At 28.7% G+C, this 25,183-nt stretch overlaps 2 protein-coding genes across 4 annotated transcripts; one reads left to right on the top strand and one right to left on the bottom strand.

Annotated features, from left to right (window-relative positions):
* Nucleotides 1–3,297: 3,297 nt before the first annotated feature.
* On the bottom strand, nt 3,298–9,033 carry LOC105250236 (palmitoyltransferase Hip14). 2 transcript variants are annotated; one of them, XM_011256220.3, is made up of 10 exons: nt 8,654–9,033; nt 6,747–6,885; nt 6,277–6,476; nt 5,906–6,115; nt 5,532–5,826; nt 5,151–5,351; nt 4,536–4,697; nt 4,293–4,449; nt 3,826–4,070; nt 3,298–3,714 (listed from the first exon to the last, which is right to left on the bottom strand). In XM_011256220.3, exons 2-10 carry the CDS (start codon nt 6,882–6,884, stop codon nt 3,478–3,480), a joined length of 1,845 nt encoding a protein of 614 aa, XP_011254522.1. In that variant the 5' UTR covers nt 6,885; nt 8,654–9,033; the 3' UTR covers nt 3,298–3,477. The 2 variants fall into 2 exon arrangements, with proteins under 2 accessions (XP_011254522.1, XP_011254523.1); XM_011256221.3 differs by having other exon boundaries at nt 5,532–5,811; nt 8,654–9,032.
* Nucleotides 9,034–10,207: 1,174 nt separating this feature from the next.
* Nucleotides 10,208–23,391, top strand: LOC105250235 (patatin-like phospholipase domain-containing protein 3). Of its 2 annotated transcripts, XM_025406375.1 has the most exons (13): nt 10,712–10,871; nt 18,602–18,714; nt 18,779–18,898; nt 19,196–19,384; nt 19,490–19,573; nt 19,665–19,841; nt 20,045–20,220; nt 20,642–20,752; nt 21,135–21,286; nt 21,518–21,605; nt 21,697–21,790; nt 21,884–22,082; nt 22,761–23,391. In XM_025406375.1, exons 1-13 carry the CDS (start codon nt 10,712–10,714, stop codon nt 22,952–22,954), a joined length of 1,857 nt encoding a protein of 618 aa, XP_025262160.1. In that variant the 3' UTR covers nt 22,955–23,391. The 2 variants fall into 2 exon arrangements, with proteins under 2 accessions (XP_025262161.1, XP_025262160.1); XM_025406376.1 differs by lacking the exon at nt 20,642–20,752 and having other exon boundaries at nt 10,208–10,871; nt 22,761–23,389.
* The last annotated feature ends 1,792 nt before the right edge of the window (nt 23,392–25,183 follow it).

Genomic DNA, 25,183 nt, shown 5'->3' with positions numbered 1-25,183 from the left:
TTTTTTTTTCTTTGTATAAGATAGGATCTTAAAAACTATGAATTATCCTTATAGAATTTAAGAAAAAGCGTAGCGATAGAAACGTGCATAGGTATGTAAAATAACGATATATATCCTTTAACTATAAAAACATCATCATTATTTTTCATCGTTCTGTTTCGCTACTATTTGATACTTATGATTTGCGAGACAGAGATCGGTATAATTTACGAAGAATTAAATGTTATGCCAAGCCTGGCGTTTCATTTATGCGTTAAAGAAACGCCAGGAGAAGATTACTATCATGTTCCTATTTTGCTTATCTACATTTGAATTCAGCAAAATTATATCGATCCCAATTTTCAAGATATTACATAATACATATAAGAAGTTAAGATAATACATCTTATTTCGACAATTAAACCTTCCGAATGAAAGAAATAATTACACTACGCAATCGTTAACAATATTTTTCTATAAATCTCAGTTGGACTAGATTGCGAAATAAAAAGTATGTAAAAATTGAATTCAATTCTCTATGCGAAATAATACCTTCGACGAATAATATAATTATCCGAATATATTGATATCATAGTACAATCAATATATTATACTTTTATACTGCTATATATTTTTTTATATAATATTTATACACGTATCTCTTTGCTAACAACATTGACATGGAGTACTCGTTTTGCAATAATTGTGTATAATTGCTATTTCAGGTGTATCCATATTAAAACTATCTGTATGTTTCAACATTTTGTACACAAGTGTTTCTTATCGTTCTGTACAAGAAATCGTTGGGTGAAAACTTGTACTAACTATAATATTATAATACGATATTATAATAATTGGTAAATTTCGAATTTAGAGTTGAACGTGTATGACAGTGATTTTAAAGACTTCATAGTCTTCTAAATCATACTAAAATAAAGCTGATATAGTTATTTACAGACGCGTCAAATAAAATATACAATATTTACATAAAAAATGAGTAGTTATATTAAAACATGAATTTATCATAATGGAAAAACAGAAACTTTGTCATACAATTAGCATTAAAATACATATCCTATAATCTTATCATAGGTACGTTGTTACGTACTTAGAAAATTTTGTAATAAATTAAATATATATCTAAAAAAATCACACAAAGCTATATTATATAAATATTCAATTTTTGATCGATTCGCTTTCATATGCACTCACAGAAATAAAAATCGTGATCAAAAAATAATTAAACGCACCCGAGAGTTTAGGTTTATATTTTATATATATTATTATCACATCTTTTTTCTCTCTCTTTGATAATTGATTAGATTCTGAAAATTTTTTATTTCACATCCTATAATATGATGCACGATATAATTTCAATATTAGCATCACATAAAACATTAATGATAGCAATGAAGTCATCATATTATTATGTAATTAAATTATTTTTGTGAAATACTTTATATCAGATAAAACATAAACTGTAAAAATGTATTTTTCTATACTTAAAAAATTTGTTTTATATTAGTTAAAAGAAATTAAAACTAAATTGAACTATTTCACTCTTTCAACAAGGTTTCCATTTCCGTGAGCGCACCTAAAGAAATAATACTTGCAATAATAATATTCAAGACTTCTTTGAGAATAATTAAAGATTTCATAATATATTGTATAAAAAAATTGGACGTTCACTCTATTGTTATCTTCATTATAAAATGCTATCATTAATTTTGGAATGTACAAGCAGTATATAATTTCATTTTTGCAATAATCTGTATACATAATTTGGAAGAAAAAGTTATCAGTTTAATATTTAAATACTAAGTACAATATTCGTGCGCCCAAATTAGAGCGCTCTTTGTTGTCATATTAAATAATTTCTTTGTTACGTAACAATATTTTAAACTCACTCTTTGCTTAATATATAAAAAGCGATTTTTGTGACTTAAGTTTTTTTGACAAGATATGCTTGATATATATATTATATATATGCTACAACAATTCTTAAATAAATATTACAAATAATCTTTGTAATATTGATTTGTGATCGCAAGTATCGCATTATCATAATAAAAATTACATTTTACAGTCACAATAATAATTGATACAAATAGTAGTTAATCTCAACAAAAGTTTTATAATATTGAGTACACATAAATGCATTTCAAGAAGCATAACATGGCACTTAAGTCAGGTAGAGAGTCTTATAAATACGAACAATAGAGTAAACAATGTAAATAGCTGTTATGCAGTTTTTGCTTTTTGACTATAATTCTACTGCACAACATTTGATTTTCTTACGCATTCTAATTTGCATGATTTATACACATTTATAGCATGATATATATAGGCCACATTTTTAATATTCATTTTTTGCATCTTATACAAATTTTATTCTTTGTGTGCTTTTAATTAATTTTTTTACATGTCAAAAAATTTTTATTATTGTTTTACATGCGTTATGTGCATTTATTTTTTTTAATTACGAATTATTTGAATTTATCAAAGATATATAGATGCATTAGATGCATGGATTCTTTGAATGTTCATGTAAAGGAAAACCACAAATTTTTAATTATTCCTTTATGTAATGAAATAATTGTAATTGTGTAATAATCTTATAGATTAAATTATTTGATCAGGGCTTTATACATGTGTTATTGAATATTATGTACTTTCAAGCTCCAAGTGCGTTTACTTCTTGAAGAAGATGATCTGATAAATTATTAATTGCTCCATTTCATAATTATCCATTATGATATTGAATTCAAATGTGGAATGATGAGTAATTATTAGTAAATAAACACGATATAAGGTAAATTATTAATATTTACAACACGCGCCTATTTTAAAGAATTGTTATCTTAATAATTAGATGAAGAATGTTAGAAATATAAAAAGGATGATACAACCTGTGTAACAATCAGTTGAGATAATTATATTAGCCCTCTATTGCTCAAAATCCAGTCTAAGATTACAGATTAATTTTTCAATATCCAAATTCCTCTTCATGTATTTCTCTTCATTTATCAGCTATTATAATTTCAAAATTATATATATATGTATATATATAATAATATGAAAATTTATTCTTTCTTTGAAAATATATTTTTTCATTTAATTTGGGCAATAAAGAGTTAATTGATGAATTGAAGAAATATTTGTGCAATTAAGTTGTTCTGTCTCTCATCGATATCTTTAAGTAGAGCACAGGTGGGATATGCACATTTGTGAAATGTAAGTCTTTCACGAGTACAAGTCGAGAAATTGTTATTCAACGACTATTGTACAATAGACCTACTTATAGAGTGAAATCGTTCGTGTATATGCGTAATTACTGCCGTATTGGAAAGTCACTTACGTGTTTGCGGCAACTCTTTGGTAGCCCAAGAAGTACGTCAGGCATAAGTGATATGGTGTATATGTGGGTGTGTGTACAATTAGCTTCTCATGGCTGCGATAGCGCAATACAGTCTCGTTTTAATATTCTTTTACAAGATTCTAAACGTACTGAAAGTTATCTTTCTGCGCAAGCAAAGGTAACTTCTCGATGCTTTGTTTGAGATCGAAACTGTGCAACCAGTCCGAGCTAGGTTTCGCTTTCACCCCGCAAAAGCTGAAATTGCAAAAATCTGCGGCGTTCTGCAGAGCACCGCGATGGAACGGATTCCCCTGCTTGAAATGTTTATAACGACCAGCGTTCATTCGTTCATTCGTTGTCATTCCCAGGACCATGATCTGTGAAAATACGTAAAATTAATCAACCATTTTTTAACTATTAAAATATGATTCCTTCATTGGTTTTAATTTATAAAATGTACATTATAAAATTAGACTCGCGCATTTTACCTGATAACATTGACACGCCAACAGAGTTCCTACCCAAAAGGAATGAAGTGATGTGTTAGCTGCCACCCACATTACCCAAGCATCGCAGGTAGCCGCCGCTACTAAATAATTGTCTGCACTGTGACCGTTCGTCAAGTTTGACCAACATTCGAATTTCCAATACTGTACACTAGCGGTTAAAATAACGATACACAATCCAAGCAAAGACGCCAGAAATCCAAGGAAATACTTGTGATTATGTGCACCTGCAAATTATACAATTAGCCCATTGTTTAACGTTATATACTTCATTGTCTAATTGTATAACTTATTAATTTTTATAATAGTGAAATGAAAAGAACAAATAGAGTAAAATGGCTAAAAGGAAAAATGAAAAAATTTACCACTTGGTATCAAAATTAAAAAATTTTATATATATATATATATATATAAAGCAAATTGAAAAAATGATAATAGTTTTTATTTACCGATGCAATTATTAACCCATGGACAATGATGATCGAATCGCGCTACACAACGGTCGCATGTGGAACAATGTTTAGACCTCATGGGTCTTCTGACTAAACAGCTACTGCAAAACCATTGTGGTTCAAAACCACCGGATTCGGCCAATTCGATTATCGTCTGCAGATGAAGATATATTTAATTTTTCATGTATATTGGTTAATTTTACATATTTATATAGAAATAATAGAAATAATAAAAAGTACATTTAATTTATCCTCGTGAGTCGCTGTGATAATTCCGGGATCACCTCGCCAAGACTGTAGAAAGCATATCCAGAGAGGAACAGAACCACCAACTAATAATAACCATAAATACCATGCTGCATGGACTCCGAGCCAAAATATCCACGTAACATATATCCACATCTAAAAAAAATATAATTCATATTTAAAATATATAATTCATTCAAAATTCAATTAAAATCGACATATAATCAATTGCAAAAAAATGTCTGTACTAATATATGCATAAATATGTTTTAACAAAGTATATCAATGCAAAATATATTTATAAATGATGGGATATTGACATTTTGTAAAGTTATCGCATTTTTCAATGTATATTATTTTGTTTAAATATCAATAACAATTATATATTTCAATTTCCTAATATAATGATTTACATTTAAGTATTCATTGAAATTCATTATTATATTTTATTTTAAATTTATATAGTATTATTTTATGCATTGTATCATATTATCTTTTGAGCTTATCACCTTATCAATAATATTACTTATCATGCTTAGCAGCTTATCAGAAACTAATCGTACGTAAATGTCCTCGATTTATCTAGAATATATCGAATGATCAACTCACCTTAGTTGCCAAATAAATCGACATTGGTAATATATGGAACAGCCGTTCGTCGAACACGAAATGGTTCATTAAATACACCGCTACATAAAGGGTGATAAAGGCACCTAGTTTTAGTAAATAATCCCATCCGATCTGTAGAATCATGCCGATCACATAAAATGCTATGAATGGCGTACTGACCATGCAATACCAACGGATTCTCTACAAGAAAAAAATGGATAATGAGATAATGTAATTATATGTACAGAGAAACTGGAAAAAAATTAACTTAAATCTGTTGTAAACTCTACAGTCAACAGCAAAAAAATATTCTCAAATGAAAAGTTACTTTTATTCCAAGCTAATATATATCATGACATACTTATGGGATATTATCATTACCTTATCTCTACACCATGTTCTCGTGCGACCTTGCTTCTCTTTAATCTCCTGACTAATTTTGTGACCTAGCCATGCGGCGCCAATATGCGGGCCTAACAGCGTCATCGCGGTCTCATTTTGGAAATTGGGCAAATCTAACGAGGCCCCGTGTTGCACCAGAATAGATATCGCCGTGTTATTTTTCGCTATAATAGCCCAATGCAGCGCTGTGTTACCGTGCAGGTTGTCGGTGAGCGAGTGCGACGCACCTAGAGTCAACAGCAATCGTGTTGGATCTAAGCTGTAAAAGGAAAGACTTTAAAGTAACCAATATAGCGTTATTCTATTAGAGAAACCGTATTGCTTGTATTGTAATAACACGATACTCTATGTACCTGTTGACTTTGTAAGCACTCCACATGAGAGGTGTCATGGCGCTTCTATCTGGCATGTTCGGATTTACACCTTTCGCTACCAGATAAGCCACAATGGCTGTGTGACCAAATTGCGCTGCCAGATGTATGCATGAAAAACCTTCAGAGTCCCTCAAGGTTGGATCAGCACCTGCTCTCATCAGTATGACAACTGTAGAGAGATGACCCTGTCTAGAAGCACAATTAGAATTATTTTGTTTTATGTAAGTTTTTTATAAATTTATATCACAAGAAGGATAAGGATAAGACAGCTTATTTTCAAAATCTTCTATTATTTTCATTTAAATCAATTTATTAAGTAACATCAACAATGTTTATTAAAATAAATTCACCTTGTAGCCCAATGCAATGGCGTAGAAGCTAATTCACCACCAACTGCATCTACTACAGCTCCCTTTGCAATAAGATATTTAACAATATCTTTTCGATTATTTATGGCAGCCCAGTGGAGTAATGTTACAGTTTCTGAATCCGGTTGATTCACATCAGCACCAGCTTCCACCAATTCTGTCACTCGTTCCAATGCTCCATACTGTAAAAAAATTATCCTATTTAGTTTCAAATAAAAAAACTAATCATATTTTTTGATCATAGACATGATTAGTTTTATTAAATTATTAGGTTTTTTAAATTGAAAGTTTATTTATGTTAAACTCAAAGTGTTAAAAAAAAATATATTAAAATGTTAGATGCTTATATGCTTATTGTGAGTTTTTTTTACTTGTATAACTTGAATTTCTTTTAAATGTATATATTTAGGATAGTTTGAAGATAAATTCTCCAATTTAATTGATGATATTACCTGTGTAGCTCTGACAATATCAAAAGAACTACAATCTTGTGCAGCGGGTCGTGCTGGTTCCTGATGAAGGCTACTAGGATCATCGGGCTCACCAGTGCCCTCACCTTGGCAGGCAGTCTGCATCTGCAGCGCATACATCCTACAGCCAACAAAAATGTATTAAGTATCTTTAAAATATCCTTTTTAAACAATTTGAAATTTTTTGCTTTATTTAAAGCAGATTGTAATAACAAGATACACAATTTAATTTAATAATTTATATATTTATCAAATTTTATTATCATTTTTTTCTAGATTATATATAATTTTAATGATAGTATATACATTTCTAGTACAGCAAAAAGAATTAATCAATCAGTTGATGCAATTCCAATGTCTTTCTCTTTCCTTCTTTATCTCCTATTTTATTTATATTTATTTATTTTCTTTCCATTTTTAATTGATATACATATCTTTTTTTTCTTACATTAAATACAATAATGGTTTTCTTATTATTCACAATTTTGCATAATTATGTAAGCAAGAGAATCTACTTCAGAGCCTAAAATTTATCTTGAATTAAAAGACCAATTTCTTTTCTTGTTTATTCAATTTGATTCTGAAGTTGAGACGAGCGGCATATCAACGCGCGATTTCGTATTCGAGTCAGTAACAAGAGAGACCTTTGTATGCTGTGATGTGTATAAATTGTGCTAAATTATTGTTGTTGTCCAGAATACAATAGGTAATGCTTTTCAGTTAAAATTTTTATACTCTCCATATATGCATTTATATTTTAAATAGGGAGGAAAGAAGTACTGAACATGTAAATACATAAACATAAAATCCCTTTCACCTCAAAACAAGTATGTATTCAGCTATGATAGAGAAAAGAGGAAAAATTTTATTACTTGTAGGAGCACATTATTTATTATTGGATCTCGACTTATTGTTAAATATAAAATTCATATTTATATTTTAATGTTAATTAAAGCTGAAACTTGAATGTTTCTTGAGTTGACAAAAAATTAATTAAATTTGAGATAATTTTCTTATATTTGATAGACTTTTACAAGATATCTGCATCCACAAATACGTTAGATATTGCGAAAATAATAGATTGTATTTTTTTTAATAAAACATTAATATAACATCTTAATATAACACATTTTAATATAACATCTAATAATTTTTACTATAATTAATAAATTCTCTGTTTCTCTGTTAAATATAACAGAAATCACTAAGAATATCTGTTAACTGATTTAATAAATCTAATTAAATCTCTTGTAATTCTTTAGATTAACTTCCTTGAATTGTAACATCTTTTTTTCTAAAGTCTTTCTAACATCTTTCTTTCTTTCTTTAGATTAACTTTCACGAATTGTAACATTTTTCTTTCTAAAGTGCAACACAAGTGCAACATTGTTTATAGCAATTTTGTTTATCTTACTATACTATTAATATACTATATATCAATAACAAGGTCAATATATATTGTGTTGATGTCTCTTTTTCATTAATAACTCGTCAATTACCAATTCTATTTCGAACTAAATTATTTCAAGATATAGAACAATTAATTATACATGTCATACCATGTAAAATTAACAAGAAATATAACATTCTCTCTTTGCGAATTTTTATTGAAAGAATCTAAGAGTTTAGAAGTTTTAGAAGATGCAAAATACTCCCTTTTCCTTTCTTTTCGCCCTTATTCTATTTCGACGTAGAAGGGTTGACGCAACGCGACTCACCCTCGGGATATGTCTTTCTACCGAAAGATACAGGGGGAAAAAGAGAGAAAGAGAAAGAGAGAGAAATCGAAAAGCACTCGCCATCCACGCTGATCGATCTTATGAGTGCGCACAAAAATAAATCTTTATATATACGTACTTATAGATATACCAAAGGGTAGACCGGCTCACCTTGCGTTTTATGCGCCGCTAATGCACATAGTAACGTAAACGACGGCGTGCACGGCCCTAGTCGGGGATGTGTTGTAAAGGGTTAGTTTCGGAGGACCAGTAGTGTCGCGCACCAGGGAGTGGGGCACCGGCATCACACACACACATCTGCGCGCGCGCGCACACACGCACACGCTCCTCACGTACGACGACGCACGTTTGACGGAACCGGGGTCGATCTTTCCGTTGATTCTTCCCCACGAAAATTGTGCGTTCTCGATGTCCGCGTCTCTGTCCCGTTTTTCCTCCCCGATTAACGCGCACCGCGAGCAGCAGCGCCCGTCTCACTCGGCTCCGGTTCGTCGCGACTATCACAGTCGCCCCGTCATCATCGCGTTCCAGGTACTCGTCGGTGTTTGTCGGCGTTTATTACGCGACGGATCCCGATATCGACCAAACCCGACGCCGTCCGGTCGGTAACGGGTTCGACTCGAAACTCGGCGGATCAGGAGCATCGCGGAGACACCTGGCGTAGGGATCGTAGTAACCTCGCTGCACGAGATGAAGGTGAGATCGATTAAAAAAGGAAAAGTTAATTATTATTAAATTTAGTTTAATTAGACTACTTAAATTATTATTTAGTTTAATTATTATAGACGCAGAATAATGATGGAGCGCGCAGGACAAGATTAAGAAATGTGGAAAGATTCGTAATGAAATAAATACACATATAAGATGAAGTAATTGTGATCTTTTTATCATCCGAACCATCTCGCCATCTCTCTTGCGCGAAAAGATACTGGAAGGCGACACATTATCTCTCGGTCGATATCTTAATTAAAAATATATCTCGTATCTACAATTTGTGTATTCAATGATTATCGATTTGAAATGTCTATGTGTTTTTTATAACTGACAGTATGTTATATATGAATGAACGTAAACATTATGTATACATGAATGATTATTGCCAATGGAAGTTTTTCAGTAAATGACTCAGAAGACAGTAAATTATTCATCCTTGTTTACATTTGGCAATTAACAAGGATGAAGCGATACACTGTATCTTCTGTGTCCTTGGTTGCTGAAAAACGCCCAATATTGGCGACCTATACCAACATAATTTAAGATTCATTTTTATTATTCTAGTTAAAATATTACGTAAAATTATTAATTAAGATATTTAATTATTATTAATTATTGAGATATTTAATTATTATTAATTATTGAGATATTTAATTATTATTAATTATTAAGATATTTAATCATTGATTTATTAATTATCAAAAATGCAATTGATTTTAATTATTACATATCACATATAACATACTGTAAAATTATTATATTATATTATAACACATTATTTTTATCTGTCACATATTTACATATGCAAAATAAAACATCGTCGGTACGCACGAGACTTATAATGATATAAAAAAATATATCATACTTGTGAACGCAGCATTAGATGTGCGTCACATAGGAGGCGTGACCAACGAACCACACCACCGACGTTAACCAGTCGTGCGACAAGCGTCACGTGTGAGTGCTTGCGTCACGCACGAACATTATCGCTTCCGCCGTCCGTGTGTCTCGTGTCTGTACACGCGTAATTTGTGTGTGGCGTTTCCTCCTCTCCGGTTCTCACTGCGCACGGGGGATTTAATCGGGAACGAACAGCTGTTGTTCGCGCCGACGATAGAATACGGTTGACCGTCGTAACGACCGTGCATCGCTCTCGCGTATCGCAAGTGACGCATATAACGAGCACAGAATTCGACAGAGATTGTTGATTGAAAAAAGAACGACACTTTTCTCAAACAGGAAGTGACGAAAAGTGGCGAATCAAGTTTCTGGTGGCGCCTTTTGCGTTTCGCCCTGTTTATGCTGCGTGTAACTTGCAGTAACTTGTCGTAAACAGCGTCGTTTCGCGAGCGACTCTCGGTGACGAAATAATCGAGAAGATAAGGAGGATAACAAGAGGGATAGCAGAAACAACGAGGGACAACGAGGGACAACATCGTCGCGCGATTAAGAGCGTTATTAAGAACGAGAATTGCGGGACGAAAAAATAGCGACATGAATCTGTCATTCGCCGGCTGCGGCTTCCTTGGCATCTACCACGTCGGCGTGGCTGTCTGCTTCAAAAAGTATGCACCGCACTTGCTGCTCGACAAGATAAGCGGCGCATCCGCGGGTGCCATCGCCGCATGCAGCTTACTTTGTGACCTACCCCTCGGTGAGTGAATCTCTCTCTTTCTCTCTCTTTTTTTCCTTTGTCGATGTAAAGTATTCTTTTCGACGGACTTTTACAGAGAAATCGTAGGTAAAATTTGTCTCTCTCTCTTTCTTATCATTGGTATTTTTTTCGATGAATTTGATTAGACATATTTATCTAATTGTAAGACTGATCTGTCAACTGTCAAGATAAAATAATTTAGAATTTAATTTTCTAATTAACGGTGCATTTGAGTGTCGATAATATTTTTTTTACTTCACATATCGTATGCATATTTTTATTTGCATTTTTATTAGCTTCTTTATAAAAAAATGATTCAATTATATTTTTGTGTATATTCTATTTTTGGACATTGTTAATTGCGTCCGATGACTTACATTGTTAAAAAAAATCTCTTGCTTCATAGAATTGTAAGTTATATTGGTATCTTTTTTGGAAATTTAGAGATAGAAATTTAAATATTACTTTTGATCATTTTTTTCCTTTTGGAGTATGTCAAAAAACTATCAGTTTTTAAAGTTTTTTATTTTTATTTTTTTTTATTTATAGATAAATTTGTTTTTGCTCATAGTACATAGCATGTTTTACGTTTTTTTCTTCCTCAGCAAAAAAAAAACAAATTCGAATATATATATTGGAGTTTGTTTTTTTGCTGAAGAAGAAAAAACGTAAAACATGCTGCGTATTACGAGCGAAGACAAATTTATCTATGGAAAAGAGAAAATATAAATTGTACTTAAAAAAATGCAAAATTACTTAATAAATCAATTATATGCGAACATTAATAGCGAATAATTGCTTGGATGCTTAAATCAAATTACATGTTGCTACACAATGAATGTTACACGATCGAATGAATTTATTATTCAATAATTCACCGCGTGTCGTTACCGCGATAACGAGAGCAACCGCGAACTAGAATAATTAGCTTGTGACGCGCAAATTTGTAGCGTCCTACCCCTTCTCCTTTATTTATCATTTAATTGCACGCGTCATTGTTAGTTCTATTAAACATGCAAATGGCATTTCCAATAATTAAGTTAAAATTGCCGGTTCGTTTATGATGATATGTGCCATCGTCGAACAAAGAATAAAAGAATGCAAAGAATAAAAGAATAAAAAATTATTATTTCTTAAAAAAAGATAGATAATTAAAATGTACTATTGATTGGACAGTCACTTTTACAGTAACGACCATTTGAAATTGTTCATAGACAGTGAGGTCTCCTTATTTGCCTTGCAAAATTACGGAAAATCGTGAAAAATCTGAATTTTATATTTTTCTTTCAAGATATTTTTCAAATAAAAAGAATTTGTTTTTACGTCTTATTTAACTTCGTAATAACGATTCATTATACATTTCAACTTCAATAAGTTATGAGAGAAGGGGGAGATGGAATACCTTCATTATCTAAGCTAAGAACTTGTAAACAAGGGAATTGTGATGATTACATTGTGATTATTTCCGCTGCGCAAATATAATCGAACTTTTAGCTCGCAATTTATCGCGTTGACACGCTTTTAGATGTTGAAATCATTTACATATATATGCGTAAATGTCATTGCTTGATGCCAATCTTGTAAATAGACCACATGCAAACATAGACGAATGCAGCAAGCAATATTTTATTTTCCGCATTATAGATATATGTTATTTTTATTATCGTGAGACGGAGTAAGCACTTGGTTGTGTTTTCATCTCGAAGTGCGAAGTTTTGCATTATGTATTATGTATTATATATTACGAACTCTATGAATGTAATGTAAAGGAGAGTTAATTTAAAGGAGCATTAATATTAACAATCAATTTACGGGTTTTTTATGCCTTTTTAAAATTTAAAATAAAAATCTGAATTTAAATTTTTTTAATGCAATAAAGAGAGATACATTTAATGTAATTATGTAAGTCTAAAACATATAAAATAAATTTTCTTTCTCTGTAATCGTTTTTTAATATTATATTTTAGATTTTTATTTACAATTATTTTTATAATAAATTTTGTTTCCATTTATTTCATAGATTTGTTATTATTATTATTATTATTTTATATCAGAGAAAGAGTTATATTTGGAAAATGGATTAACCACAAGACCCAAAATAATCAATCGCATTTTGTTCAAGTAATTCGAAGTGAGGTATTACATAAATATTTTTTGCATACTTCGTATAATAATGTAATAATGTAATGAGAACTCATGAATTATTTTTGATGGATGCGATAATAAACAGAGGTTAAGCATTGTGGCATTTCATCGTCTTGCGTAAGTCCTAATTATGAAATTGAAACGAGTTAAACTTACATACATACATAAATACATACATACATACATACATACATACATACATACATACATACATACATACATATATACATATATATATATTTGAGAGACGTAATCTATTTAATTAAGAGGAAGCAGCTGTTGAGATGACGTAGTCATTCGAGAATTAACTCGGTAGACTTTAACACGCACGTAAAAAAACACAGCTGCTTTGTTTGTTAGCTCACAAGAGCTCTGATTTATATATTTACACGCAGATTCTATTTGATTCTTGATGTAAAATTGTTGAAAGATCTAAGAGGAGTTTTATGATTGAAATACTGACATATACACATATGAATATTTAACGTGGAAAAAAATTAATTGCTCTAAAAGAAAATTAATTTTTCTTCCAAAAATTAAAATAACTTTGAAGATAATGATTTCGCAAAGTATCTGATATTTATTTTAATTACGTAGTCGCAAGTCTGTAAAAATAAAATAGAAATTTGAAATTTAAATTAGCAAATTAATTTTAAAATCACCGAACTTGATTTATAGATATTAAAACGTTGAAAATAATTCAATCTCTAGTTTGCCTTTTCGCATCTTATTTTCACAAATCTTCAGTTGCATAAACAAGGTCAGACTAGATCGTATAACGTTAGGAATATATGTCATAAAGTAACAAACTAATCGATCTTATGACAAATATGTTTTCGTAATCCTCAAGCGTGAATCAAAATCATGGTCATGACGTGAATCGGAGAATAAACATTAGTGAAAGGGTTGGATGCTATCTCTTGTTGGCTCTCTCGCCACATATGTGCATCGATGTCACTGGAACTAGGTTACAATCACATGTTTATGGCGAGAAATATTATTATATATATACGACCGATATAATAGTTAACTGATATAATTTGATTTTTTATCGCGTTATATAATTTTGATGATATTGACCGAAAATTGCTTCATTGATTTAGTGACCTGTCAATTATCTAAATTAAGATTAGAAGAATATTTTCGTTATCAGTGAAGAGATCGTGAAAAAATTGTTCATTTGTTGTTTATGGCGCTTTAAGATATGCAAGATATGCGCGATAATTCCGAACAAAACGTCAGAGTTTATTGGCTAGAGATATTGTTTCAACGATAGTTTCAAAATTTGTACTTGAAGCTTATCTGTATGTATCGCGATAAAGATGATTATCAATGATCCATATCAAAATAATGATAAAGATGGACAAGATTATATTATTATCTTATGGTGTATGTCGATTATGATTTGTAGAAAAAAGAATCTTGCTCGAGATAAATTAATAAAATCAATACAGGAAACAAGAATATTGATCAATTTTATCGCATATAAAAAAGAATACTTGATACATATGTTGGTATACATATGTGACAATATTACGCATACATATGTGACACATGTATGTACAATATATTTCATATATCCTTTCAATGTATATTATAAAATTTACTATAAAATGACCTTCTTAAAGTTGGTCAATGTCGACAGTACAAAAACGACTAAGTGCCTCGCGAGCACATTTTAATATAAGATAGAAAAGAGTTGAGACAATGAAATATTCAACTATTTGACCAACATCATGTATTCCGCAATAGTGACATCATTTTTGATATTTTTTTATGGAAAAAATAATAATAACATATAATAAAAACATAATAATAACATATAAAAAACATATAAAGAGAATGTTAATTTATTAGCAGAATATTAATTTATTAGCAAAATATAATTTTTTATAAAAAAAATATAAGTAGAATGTTAATTTATGAGCAGAATATACATAAAAATTGGGTTGTAATTTTTAACTGTAATATATTTCCTTTGTGTAATTGTAAAATCAATATTTTACTTTGATCGTAACACTTGTTTGAGTTGACGAATTAATCACTCCTTTCTTTCTTTGTCGCGCAACTATATGTCAAAAATGACTCATGATCGATTGATACAATGTCAATACATCGCGATTACGTAATACCTCCTCGAAGATGTATTTTTTTTTCGACATTGATTAATATACATCGATCGTGTGAGCCAAGGACATCGTCATTCGAATGATGTTTATTAAAGGACTATTGTCTAAAGTCTAAAAGTTAATCTTTGCACAGGTCGACCTGATACGCAATTTCAGATGCTAAGTGCCATTGTTCACATGCGATGATGAACTTTGCACATGCATTTAATATTTTTAATATATCTTCCGTATCTTTGCGAATATATTCACAAGTAATCTTTGCCGTGAATCGCTGAATTATAAAAGTGTTTATCTTAAAATTGTTGTTTAATATCGTTGAAAGATTAGAGGAGACAAGGTTTATCGATTTGCCTTGATATTGCACGTGTATTAAATTTGCACATTTATTTCTTTTAATAAAAAAATAATTTTTATTTTACGAAATATTGATAAAGATGCATATCGTTTCTTTCTTTTATACAGAATTTCCATGAATTATTGTATATCATAATTTGTTTGTATAAAATAAGTTATTTTATTGTCTATTTTTTCAAAGTATTTTTTTGATAGCTAAATCTAAATAAGTTTGGATTACTAATATGTAGATTTTTTCAAAATTTGAGGAAAAATTCTAGTAGGTTTATCAGTATAGCTTAAAGATATATATATATATATATATATATATATATATATATATGAAACTTAAAAAAAATATATACATATATAACAAAAAATATATGAAACTAGCAAGATATGAAATAACGGTTCTGTTCGTCAACGGTAAATATGTCCATAGGTTAAATAGACTTTCATGCATATGCAATTCCAATTTCCTCTTACAATTGTTTTTATTCAGTTTTATTATTTATTTATTCCTACACCACACGCGTGGCATTTATGATACTTACATTACTTATTTTTTATAATACATTTTTTATAATACATAACATTTATCTTATTAGTATCAATGTATGTGTTATTATTACGTATTTTTACGTGTTCCTATCATTTATAATCATTAATATATTCGCAAATATAAAGCTTAATACTAGCATTAAAAAAGAAACACTCAGATTATTTTTTATCTAATATATTTCTTATATAAATTTGTTGTAAGAAATAGTTTCAGTTTGTAGGCACTACATTCGAAATCCTACATTTTTTCGGATAAGGACCGAATAATCAACAATTAAGTAAACAGATAATGATTTTCGATAATATACAATAAAGGATGTTTATTTAACTTCTGGAGATAATAAAATTTCTTTGAAAAGGATTGCAAATCGGAACATCTTTATTCCATATTTTTCGATTAACGTCAACGTCATTTCTTCTAACAATAAATAAATTTTATGAAACGTCGCAAAAATTTCCCTTTTGATCTTGAAAGGGGACATTTACTTGGCATTTTTCGCCACTTTTTTTTCTATTAAGTCGCATAATTAATTGCGCGGCGTAGAACTCCAAAGCAAATCTCATCCTGGTTGTCATTTCTATGATGTCAGACTTCACTCGTGCCTGTGTCTACAGTCGGATATGAGATACGGCGAACAAAGCGATGCTGTTTCTATTAATTCTTTAAGTTGGCGAGATACTCTGACGTGTTCGTGCTTTTTCGCAGTGACCGGCTAATGTTTGCATATCTGATAACCTCGGGCAACTATTTTTTCCCTCGTTTGCAATCAACTTCTTGCAGTCTATGACGTTCGATATTAAGAAATTCGAAATCGGAATCCCAAGACTGCCCTTCTTTTTTAAATCAAGATCAAAGTTGCGACCATTTTAAGCGTAAACGTATCACATGAACTTTATGCGATACACACGCATGCTTATCGACCAGATTGATTCGCGTCATACGCAACTCAAGCTATGCATAAGCATCGAAATCTGAAATTGCATGCACAAGTTGATCTGGAAAATATTCGAATACAAAACACTGCATTTTGGAAGAAATAATGCGGTTGAATGTCCCCATTGTGTGGGAGCATACGAGAGAAAATACGGGAAAAATACAATAACAAAAGTTAATCTTGAAAAGTTACCATATCTAATCGTATTTTATTTTTAAATTGGAACAATTGTTGTTACTGTTATTTTTTTCTGTAAATTTCTACGACACAAAGATATTCTGTTTTAAATATAATATTAATAAATATAATTTTACTAAATTTAACTGCGTATATCATATCTATTGCATTTAATTTATTTTTCGAAATAATTATAGCATTTTCTACAAGATTACTTTGTTATAAACATCATTACTGCTTGCTTTGCATTTCCGCGCACTTTTCGCGATTATCGCAGCGGAAATTTCATTGAGACAAATCAATCATGCGAAAAAGAGAGAGAAATTACGAAGCATTATTTCAAAAAAATTGTCGCGTGTCGATCGGAAGACAACAACGATATTTTTTTTCTTCTTATCATTCTTGTTTCCTGACATAACTGACGTCAACTCATTTCTAAGTTTATAACGGATCAAATGTCAAAGTGGATGATGAAAAGAAAGATAATACATTATCGTAATATATTGCATAAATTTAATAGATGAACACATCTGTCTTTGCTCATTGATTTATCATGATTGAACATCATGATACAATAACGTCACTAGCATTACATGCTTATCTCCAAAAACAGCATTCTTTGCATATCTTCGAATATTTTGCAATATTGTTTCTTCACCACAGAAACTTAATTTCTTGTAATTTTGCATATTTTTGGCTGTTTCAATTTTATTTCATTATTTTCTCTTATATTACTAATAATTTATATAACTCTATAAAATCAATTTTCAATTATTATATTGATTGGATATATGTTTGAAATATGTATTATCAATAATGTTCCATTAAAAAGTCTCTTATTGAAAAGTTATTTAGAAAGATTATCAAATGGAACTAGAATAGATATAGAAAATATTTTATTAATAATATTGCTACTAATGAAAAGTTAAAAGAATAAATCATTTCCATTATGATATTCATGTATTTTTTGTCTATTTAATAGATACAGAACAAATAGATTCTGAAAATAAAAAATATTTATACGATACAATAAAGGCTTATTAATCTTGGAAAAATACAATTCTTGATAAATCATTAAAAGATATACAATTTTTAAAACTGATTCTTTCAAATTTCTTTTATTTTATTTTGTTGATTTAACACTTTTTAGCATCCATGTTATCGTTATCTTATTGATCTTAATGCTACATTGAGTACTTCCTTTTTCGTGTTCATTAAAAAGAATTTGTAATATTAATATTAATTTAATATCGCGTGAAATTTTTAATTTTTTATCAAATAACTTGAATAAAACTTGTCTCTTTCTGCTTACAAATTTTATCAGTGTTAAATAAATCTATCACCAACGATCGAATGTTAATTAATCAGTGATTCACGAATGTCCTAGTGATCTTAATTAGCTTTGCTTCGAAAATTTACATGATCGTTATTATTATTTTTTTTTTTTTAGGAGAAATGACCAGCAATGTATTACGTCTGGCACGTGAAGCGCGACAACACCCGCTCGGACCGTTCAGTCCATCTTTCAATGTACAACACTTTCTGCTAGACAGCATGCAAAAGGTAAATAGAAAATATTATTAAAAATCTCCTTTTGTTAAAATATAATGTAAAATGGATATTTTAGTTTCTACCGGAGGACGCTCATATTCGTGTAAATGGCAAATTGCACATCTCTATGACAAGAGTATATGATGGGAAGAGTGTGATCGTGTCGCAATTCAATTCCAAGGAAGATTTAATGCAAGTAAGGCAATTTAGCTATTTGTATTGTCGTACTTTTGTAACAAGAGAGTTAAATTAGATAGATTGATAATAAGCTTATCGTACTTGTTAGATAAATTTAAAATAAAATATTATTTAATCAAAAATAATTTTTATTATTTAGAGAACATTTTATTATTTGATTGCAAATTGATCTTGTTTTTATATAAGTTATAATAATCTGTTCTTCCATATTTTTTATATTTATACTTAGAATTTTCACTATTTGTATTTAATATTTTCCACTATTTTGTATTTAATATTTTCTTTTTTTGTACAGGCTCTATTAGCTTCTTCGTTTATACCGTTCTTTTCCGGTTTGCTACCACCACGATTTCATGGCATCAGATACATGGACGGTGCTTTCAGCGATAATCTACCTACGCTCGACGAAAATACAATCACTGTTAGTCCATTTTGCGGAGAAAGTGATATCTGTCCCAGGGATATCTCATCTCAACTTTTTCACGTACGTACTCGTCGTTCACACTTATTAATAAGCGATATGTACAATTATTATCTTTTTCGATTATTTCGATAATTATAATTATTGTTCTTTTTGTATATTTTATAGGTCAATCTCGCAAATACAAGTATAGAGCTCTCTAAACAAAACATATACAGGTTCACGAAAATACTTTTTCCACCTAAAACAGAGGTAAAATAAAAATCTGTTTGATATTGCATAATTGCACAATTATCTTAAATGCAACAGATATAATTTTATTTTCTCTTGAATTTTTTTATAGATTCTTTCAAATATGTGTAAACAAGGATTCGATGATGCATTAAGATTTTTACATCGTAATAATATGTTGAGCTGTACGAGATGTCTCGCAGTACAATCAACGTACATAGTTCAAGAGACAATCGACGATAGCATGGAATATGACCCGGAATGTCTAGAGTGTAAGATGCATAGACAGGTAAAAAATTCATAATATGTATTAATTTTCAATCAATATTATTCATTCTACATCATTTATATCGAAATTTAAATTCAATTTCACCTGTATTAATCAATATGACTTAATCTTAAGTTTTTCTTTATTCTTTCGATATATTTTATTTTCATATTATTGCACATACTTATATATAATATGAATAAAAGAGACTATATTATTTTTAGGAAGCATTGGTAGCCAATTTGCCTGAGACCGTTATGACGATATTCCAAGATGCCATAGATTCCGCTAATAAGGGACTTGTTAATTGGCTGTTTAAACACCGTAGTGTGAAACTATTATCGTTGTTGAGTTTGCCTTGTACGCTACCGGTAGATATAATGTACGCCACCATCACAAAGTAAGCAGCTATTTAAATATATATGCATACATAAATACACCGCTTGATGAAACACATACATGAAATAATTTAGTTCCAAAGATGCGTGCTCGCACCCGTGTATGTGTATAATCTAATATTATATTAATTTTAGATTTAATGTTTTTGATTATTAGACAGAGATGTTACATGCCCTCTCGCTTACAAAGATGACAATAAATTAATAATTTTTATTTTTATAATAATTTAATTTTACTGTTATTAAGTTTACTGTTCTTTAAGAGTTTATTAAGCTTAAGTTTTACTATCTTTTATTTCACTGCATAAGTTACACATTACTGCATTATATATTGCATGTGGTATGCTCAATCAATTGCAATTTCACAAATTATAATTATTGTTTGTGATATTGTGTGTTTAACATCATGCATGTCATTGATAGTTTGATTGGTAACAAGATAGAAACTCGCACTTTGGAATACAAAGTAGTTGGAAATGTTCTACATATCCCACAACGAGCATTTACTCATTCTAAGCATTTAACACCCTCCCGGTAAGCATATAAAATTTTCAGGCTTTCTTTATCTTGCAATCTTTGCATACTATATCTATGGAATTTTCTTTATCATCAAAAGCATATGTTGCCTGAAATTTTATTTTTAATCATAGATATATTTTATCACATTGCTGATTATAAAATTTTATCTTTCATGAAAAAATATAAGTATTATAAAATACGAATTCTTAAATGATTTTCAATTTTACTTGAAAATTACAGAATATTTCTAAAGTAATAGATAAAAATTGAACAAAATATTAAGTGGGAATATTTTCACAGTCAGGCAGAAATTTACTTATATAATAATTAATTATAATATCTTCAAACAAATTGTTTTGTGTGTATAATTAACGGTAATGTATTTTTTCTATTTCAGATTCATTATAAATATTCCGAAGCTGAGAAACAACATAGTAGAGTTAATTAAATTTGTCTTAGAACAGTTGAGTATAATATTTCCAAAAATCAATGTCTATGTTCAGCCTCAATCAATCAAGTGTCATTTCAACATTATGGAATATGATTCGAGTAAGTATAGTTTGATTTTTTATATTATATATATATATATATATATATATATATATATATTATATATACATATATATATAATCTAAGAGAAAGAGAGAGTTTCAAAACTGATATAATATAATACATAATACAATATATGAGGTATACATAATATATAAAAGTTGATTAGCAAGTGAATTACTTTATTGTGCATTGTAAGTAATTATCAAACAATATTCTCAAATTTTTTAGGTATGTATGATGCACGAGATATAGAGGAGGTTGACACTCTATATAAAAAACACAAAAATCTGGATTTAACTGTTCAATACAACGAGCGGTAAGTAAGACAGATAATTGCATAGAGTTATTTTGATTATATTGATTATTTTGATTATTTTGATTATCACTATTAACGTATTATGCTTTAGGCCATCATGGACAGATTCGGGCAAATCGAGTTGTGTAATAAATATGGGTGATCTCACACGAACAATGGATGATACTTGCGAAAATATCTTGCAAGTATGTATTCTCTAATGAGAATATATTAAAATATATTTAAAATATATAATTTAAAAGATAAAGATATTAAATTTCATAAATCTCATTATATAGACAAGTACAGAACAAGATGCTGTAATAGCTTATTATTATATGGATGATAACAACAAAGTGCAAGTGACAGAGATCTTCGATGTAACTGATTCAGAATCGCATACTATACTTTCCATAGACGAAGTTGATACCAATAGAAGACTCCAATTTGACGACTGGACTGAATCTACATGGTTATCTCAACGTACATTTAATGATGGTAAATTATTTGATATTTTTTTCATAAAACATACGGTTTATGACCAATATTTTATAACATAAATTATCGAACGTAATTTAAATCGACCACACTGGCAATTTATTGGTTGGTAATGTATCACTCACAACGTTTCAATCATGGTTTTTGTCCTTATCAAGTGAACTACAAATTAATAATTAATAAATTGCCAGTGTGGTCGATTTAAATTACGTTACGTTCTTTTATTTTATCTATTGGTAACATTCAAGAATTTAACGTTATAAATTATCGAATAATTTTAATTATTAGCGTATTTTTTCAATCAAAATCTTATAAACACAATTTATTTCCTTTTCTAAAATTATTCGGATATTATTTAAAGATATAAAAATCCCTCAATTTGCACTCTCTTATTTATTATAATGGAATGCATGGATTAAAGTTGTAAATTTTTTTTTTACTTTTTCGCGTACGCTTTCTTAATCTATAATAATCTCATAAAAAATATAAATAATGCTAAAAAGCAATACAGGAGAAGATGCTAATTTTTAGAGGAAAATAGTTGATTTAGAATAAAGAAAATCCTTAAGTATATTAGAATAAATAAAAGTATGTTAGAATAAATAAAAATGGATTGTATAAACTTAGAAATTTATAATTTATGAACTTCTAAATATATATTTATTGCAATAATTACAGAGTCTCTTTATAATGAGAATCAACAAAATATAGAAAACTTATCGGATGCATCATTAGAAGATGATATATTAAATAGCACAAATATATTCTCCGATCCGGAAAGCGAGTGGGAAATGGAAAAAGAAGAAGTGGAAGCGCTTAAGTCTCCGGACAGTCGACCAGAAGTAGATCAACCATCTACGAGTTTGCTATAAAAATTATTCTCCAGTAGCTTATGTAATTGTTATCTTAGAAATATCAAATAATAATTAAAAATGTGTTTTTTTTTTATTATGATATACTTCAGAAGATATATGCCTCACTTAGCCAAAAAGAGCGGAGATATTTAAAGTACTATATCCGAATATTTTCCATATGCGTGAACATATGGAAAATAACGAAAATTGCTCAATTCAAAAAAGAGCATTATTTAATAAAAACATATATTCTTGTAAGATATATAATTGATAGAAAATGTTGATGCATATAAGTACCTAATGTAATATACGTATCAATAATGTTAATACATTTAAGTGTTAGTATGGCACACAACAGTATTCTAACATAATTCAAGTTTGTTACTTTAGATTTGAAAATTAATGATAAACAATTGTCCGTTTATAGATTTTACAAGAAAAAGACTGATTGGTGATTAAAGATAATATGATAAAATCATTTATATTTTTTTACTATTTTTCGAAGAAATTTAGAATTTATTTTCTTTGACAAAAAATAGAAACAATTGTAGAATTTTTGAATAACTAATAATTAAAGAAATAATTAATTTTTAGAGGTGAAATTAAAATCTAGAAAAAAATGATAAAATTATATTTTGAATATAATCAAATATTATTTTTATAATATAATTGAATTATATTTTGAATGAATTTGAAGATATTATGTTAAAAATTACGTAACGATCCTTATAAAAACTAATTATTTTTAATTATTTTTAATTCTAAAAAAGGATCATTTTCCTTCAGATTAATTGAAAAGATATTTGACGATACTTACATATTGTATAAAAAGATTACTTCTTAATGACTTTTTGGATCATGTTAAAGAGAAATAACAAATGTTTAAGAAATTTGAATTCAGAAATCAGGTTTTCGAGCTAGTTACTTTTCTCTAAACAAATTAGTCTTATTTACAATATAAGTTCCATGTATATTCAACCAACTATTAAATTTCAATGCTTGTTCGAACATATTTCTTAAGCAACATATTTAAATGTTATAATTTTTGTTTATTAAACGTTTTCGTATTTATTTTGATAAATACTATAGGACCCTTAAACATCGATAATAATTTTGTTTATCTTGTATAATTTGCGATATGTTTTTCATTGCAATTTTGTTATCATCTACAAAACTTTCAAAATATGCTCTATCTAGGTTGTGAAAAATATAAAATATTTTAGAATATTTAGAATAAATTTTTTATATTCTATCATGATTTTTTTAATAACATTAAATTATTATTAAATTTTTTATTTTATATTTTTCTTATAGCATTAATAATTTAAAATTAAATATTAGTAAGTATAAAACAATTTTATAACAATTTTATCCACTAAAATTTTATCTACTAAAATTTTCTCCAAAATATAAACCCTGATAGCAAGATGACGTCTAAAGACGTCTATGACGTCTTTAAGACGTCTTTAGACGTCTTTAGACGTCATCTTGTTACCAGGGTTTATATTTTGGAGAAAATTTTAGTATAAAATTGTTATAAAATTGTTTTATACTTACTAATATTTAATTTTAAATTATTATCTTGCCTGGGAAGTACATATTCCAAGTTAAAAATTATTTATAGTCTATCATAGAAAAAAAATTTTATAATTGCTTACAGCTGGTCTGAATGTTAAAGAATTAAACTTTTTGTTTAACTGTTGCTTTTTGTTACTTGTTACAGAGTATAATTTAATAACTTTAAGTATAATTTAATAACGGTTATATGTAACTTAGCTTTTAATTATGATATTTTATATCAATAATATTTTATACATAATATTAAGAATTTAAATATTAAGAATGTTTTGTGATTTATTATTTTAAAATGTTTCATTTTAATAATAGGCATATAATGGATAAAAAAAACTTGTCTCTTCTTTATGATAATTTCGTTGAAATAGAAAAAATCATAAGAAAAAGTATCATTGTAAAATATTTTTTATTGCATTGCTTTTTCTTTTCGAATAAGGTATTTTTCTAAAATAAAGTATTTTGTACGACAGTACTTTCATATTTTTTTTGAGACATGAAATCCTAAATAATACACAAATATATTTTATATCCATTATAGATTTAAAATATAATTTATTTTTTAATTTAATTATTTCACAAGATTTCTATTTATAGATGGAATTTGATTTGATCATAAACAGTGTCTTCCTACTTATTAATTTACAGAAAATTTAATTAAAGAAATATTGAAAG

Source organism: Camponotus floridanus, unplaced genomic scaffold (genome assembly GCF_003227725.1).
Source record: "Camponotus floridanus strain SB8 unplaced genomic scaffold, Cflo_v7.5 scaffold140, whole genome shotgun sequence".
Taxonomy (NCBI): Eukaryota; Metazoa; Arthropoda; class Insecta; order Hymenoptera; family Formicidae; genus Camponotus; species Camponotus floridanus.
The sequence above is the reverse complement of the archived record's forward strand: the minus strand, read 5'-3'. Positions and strand labels throughout refer to the sequence as shown.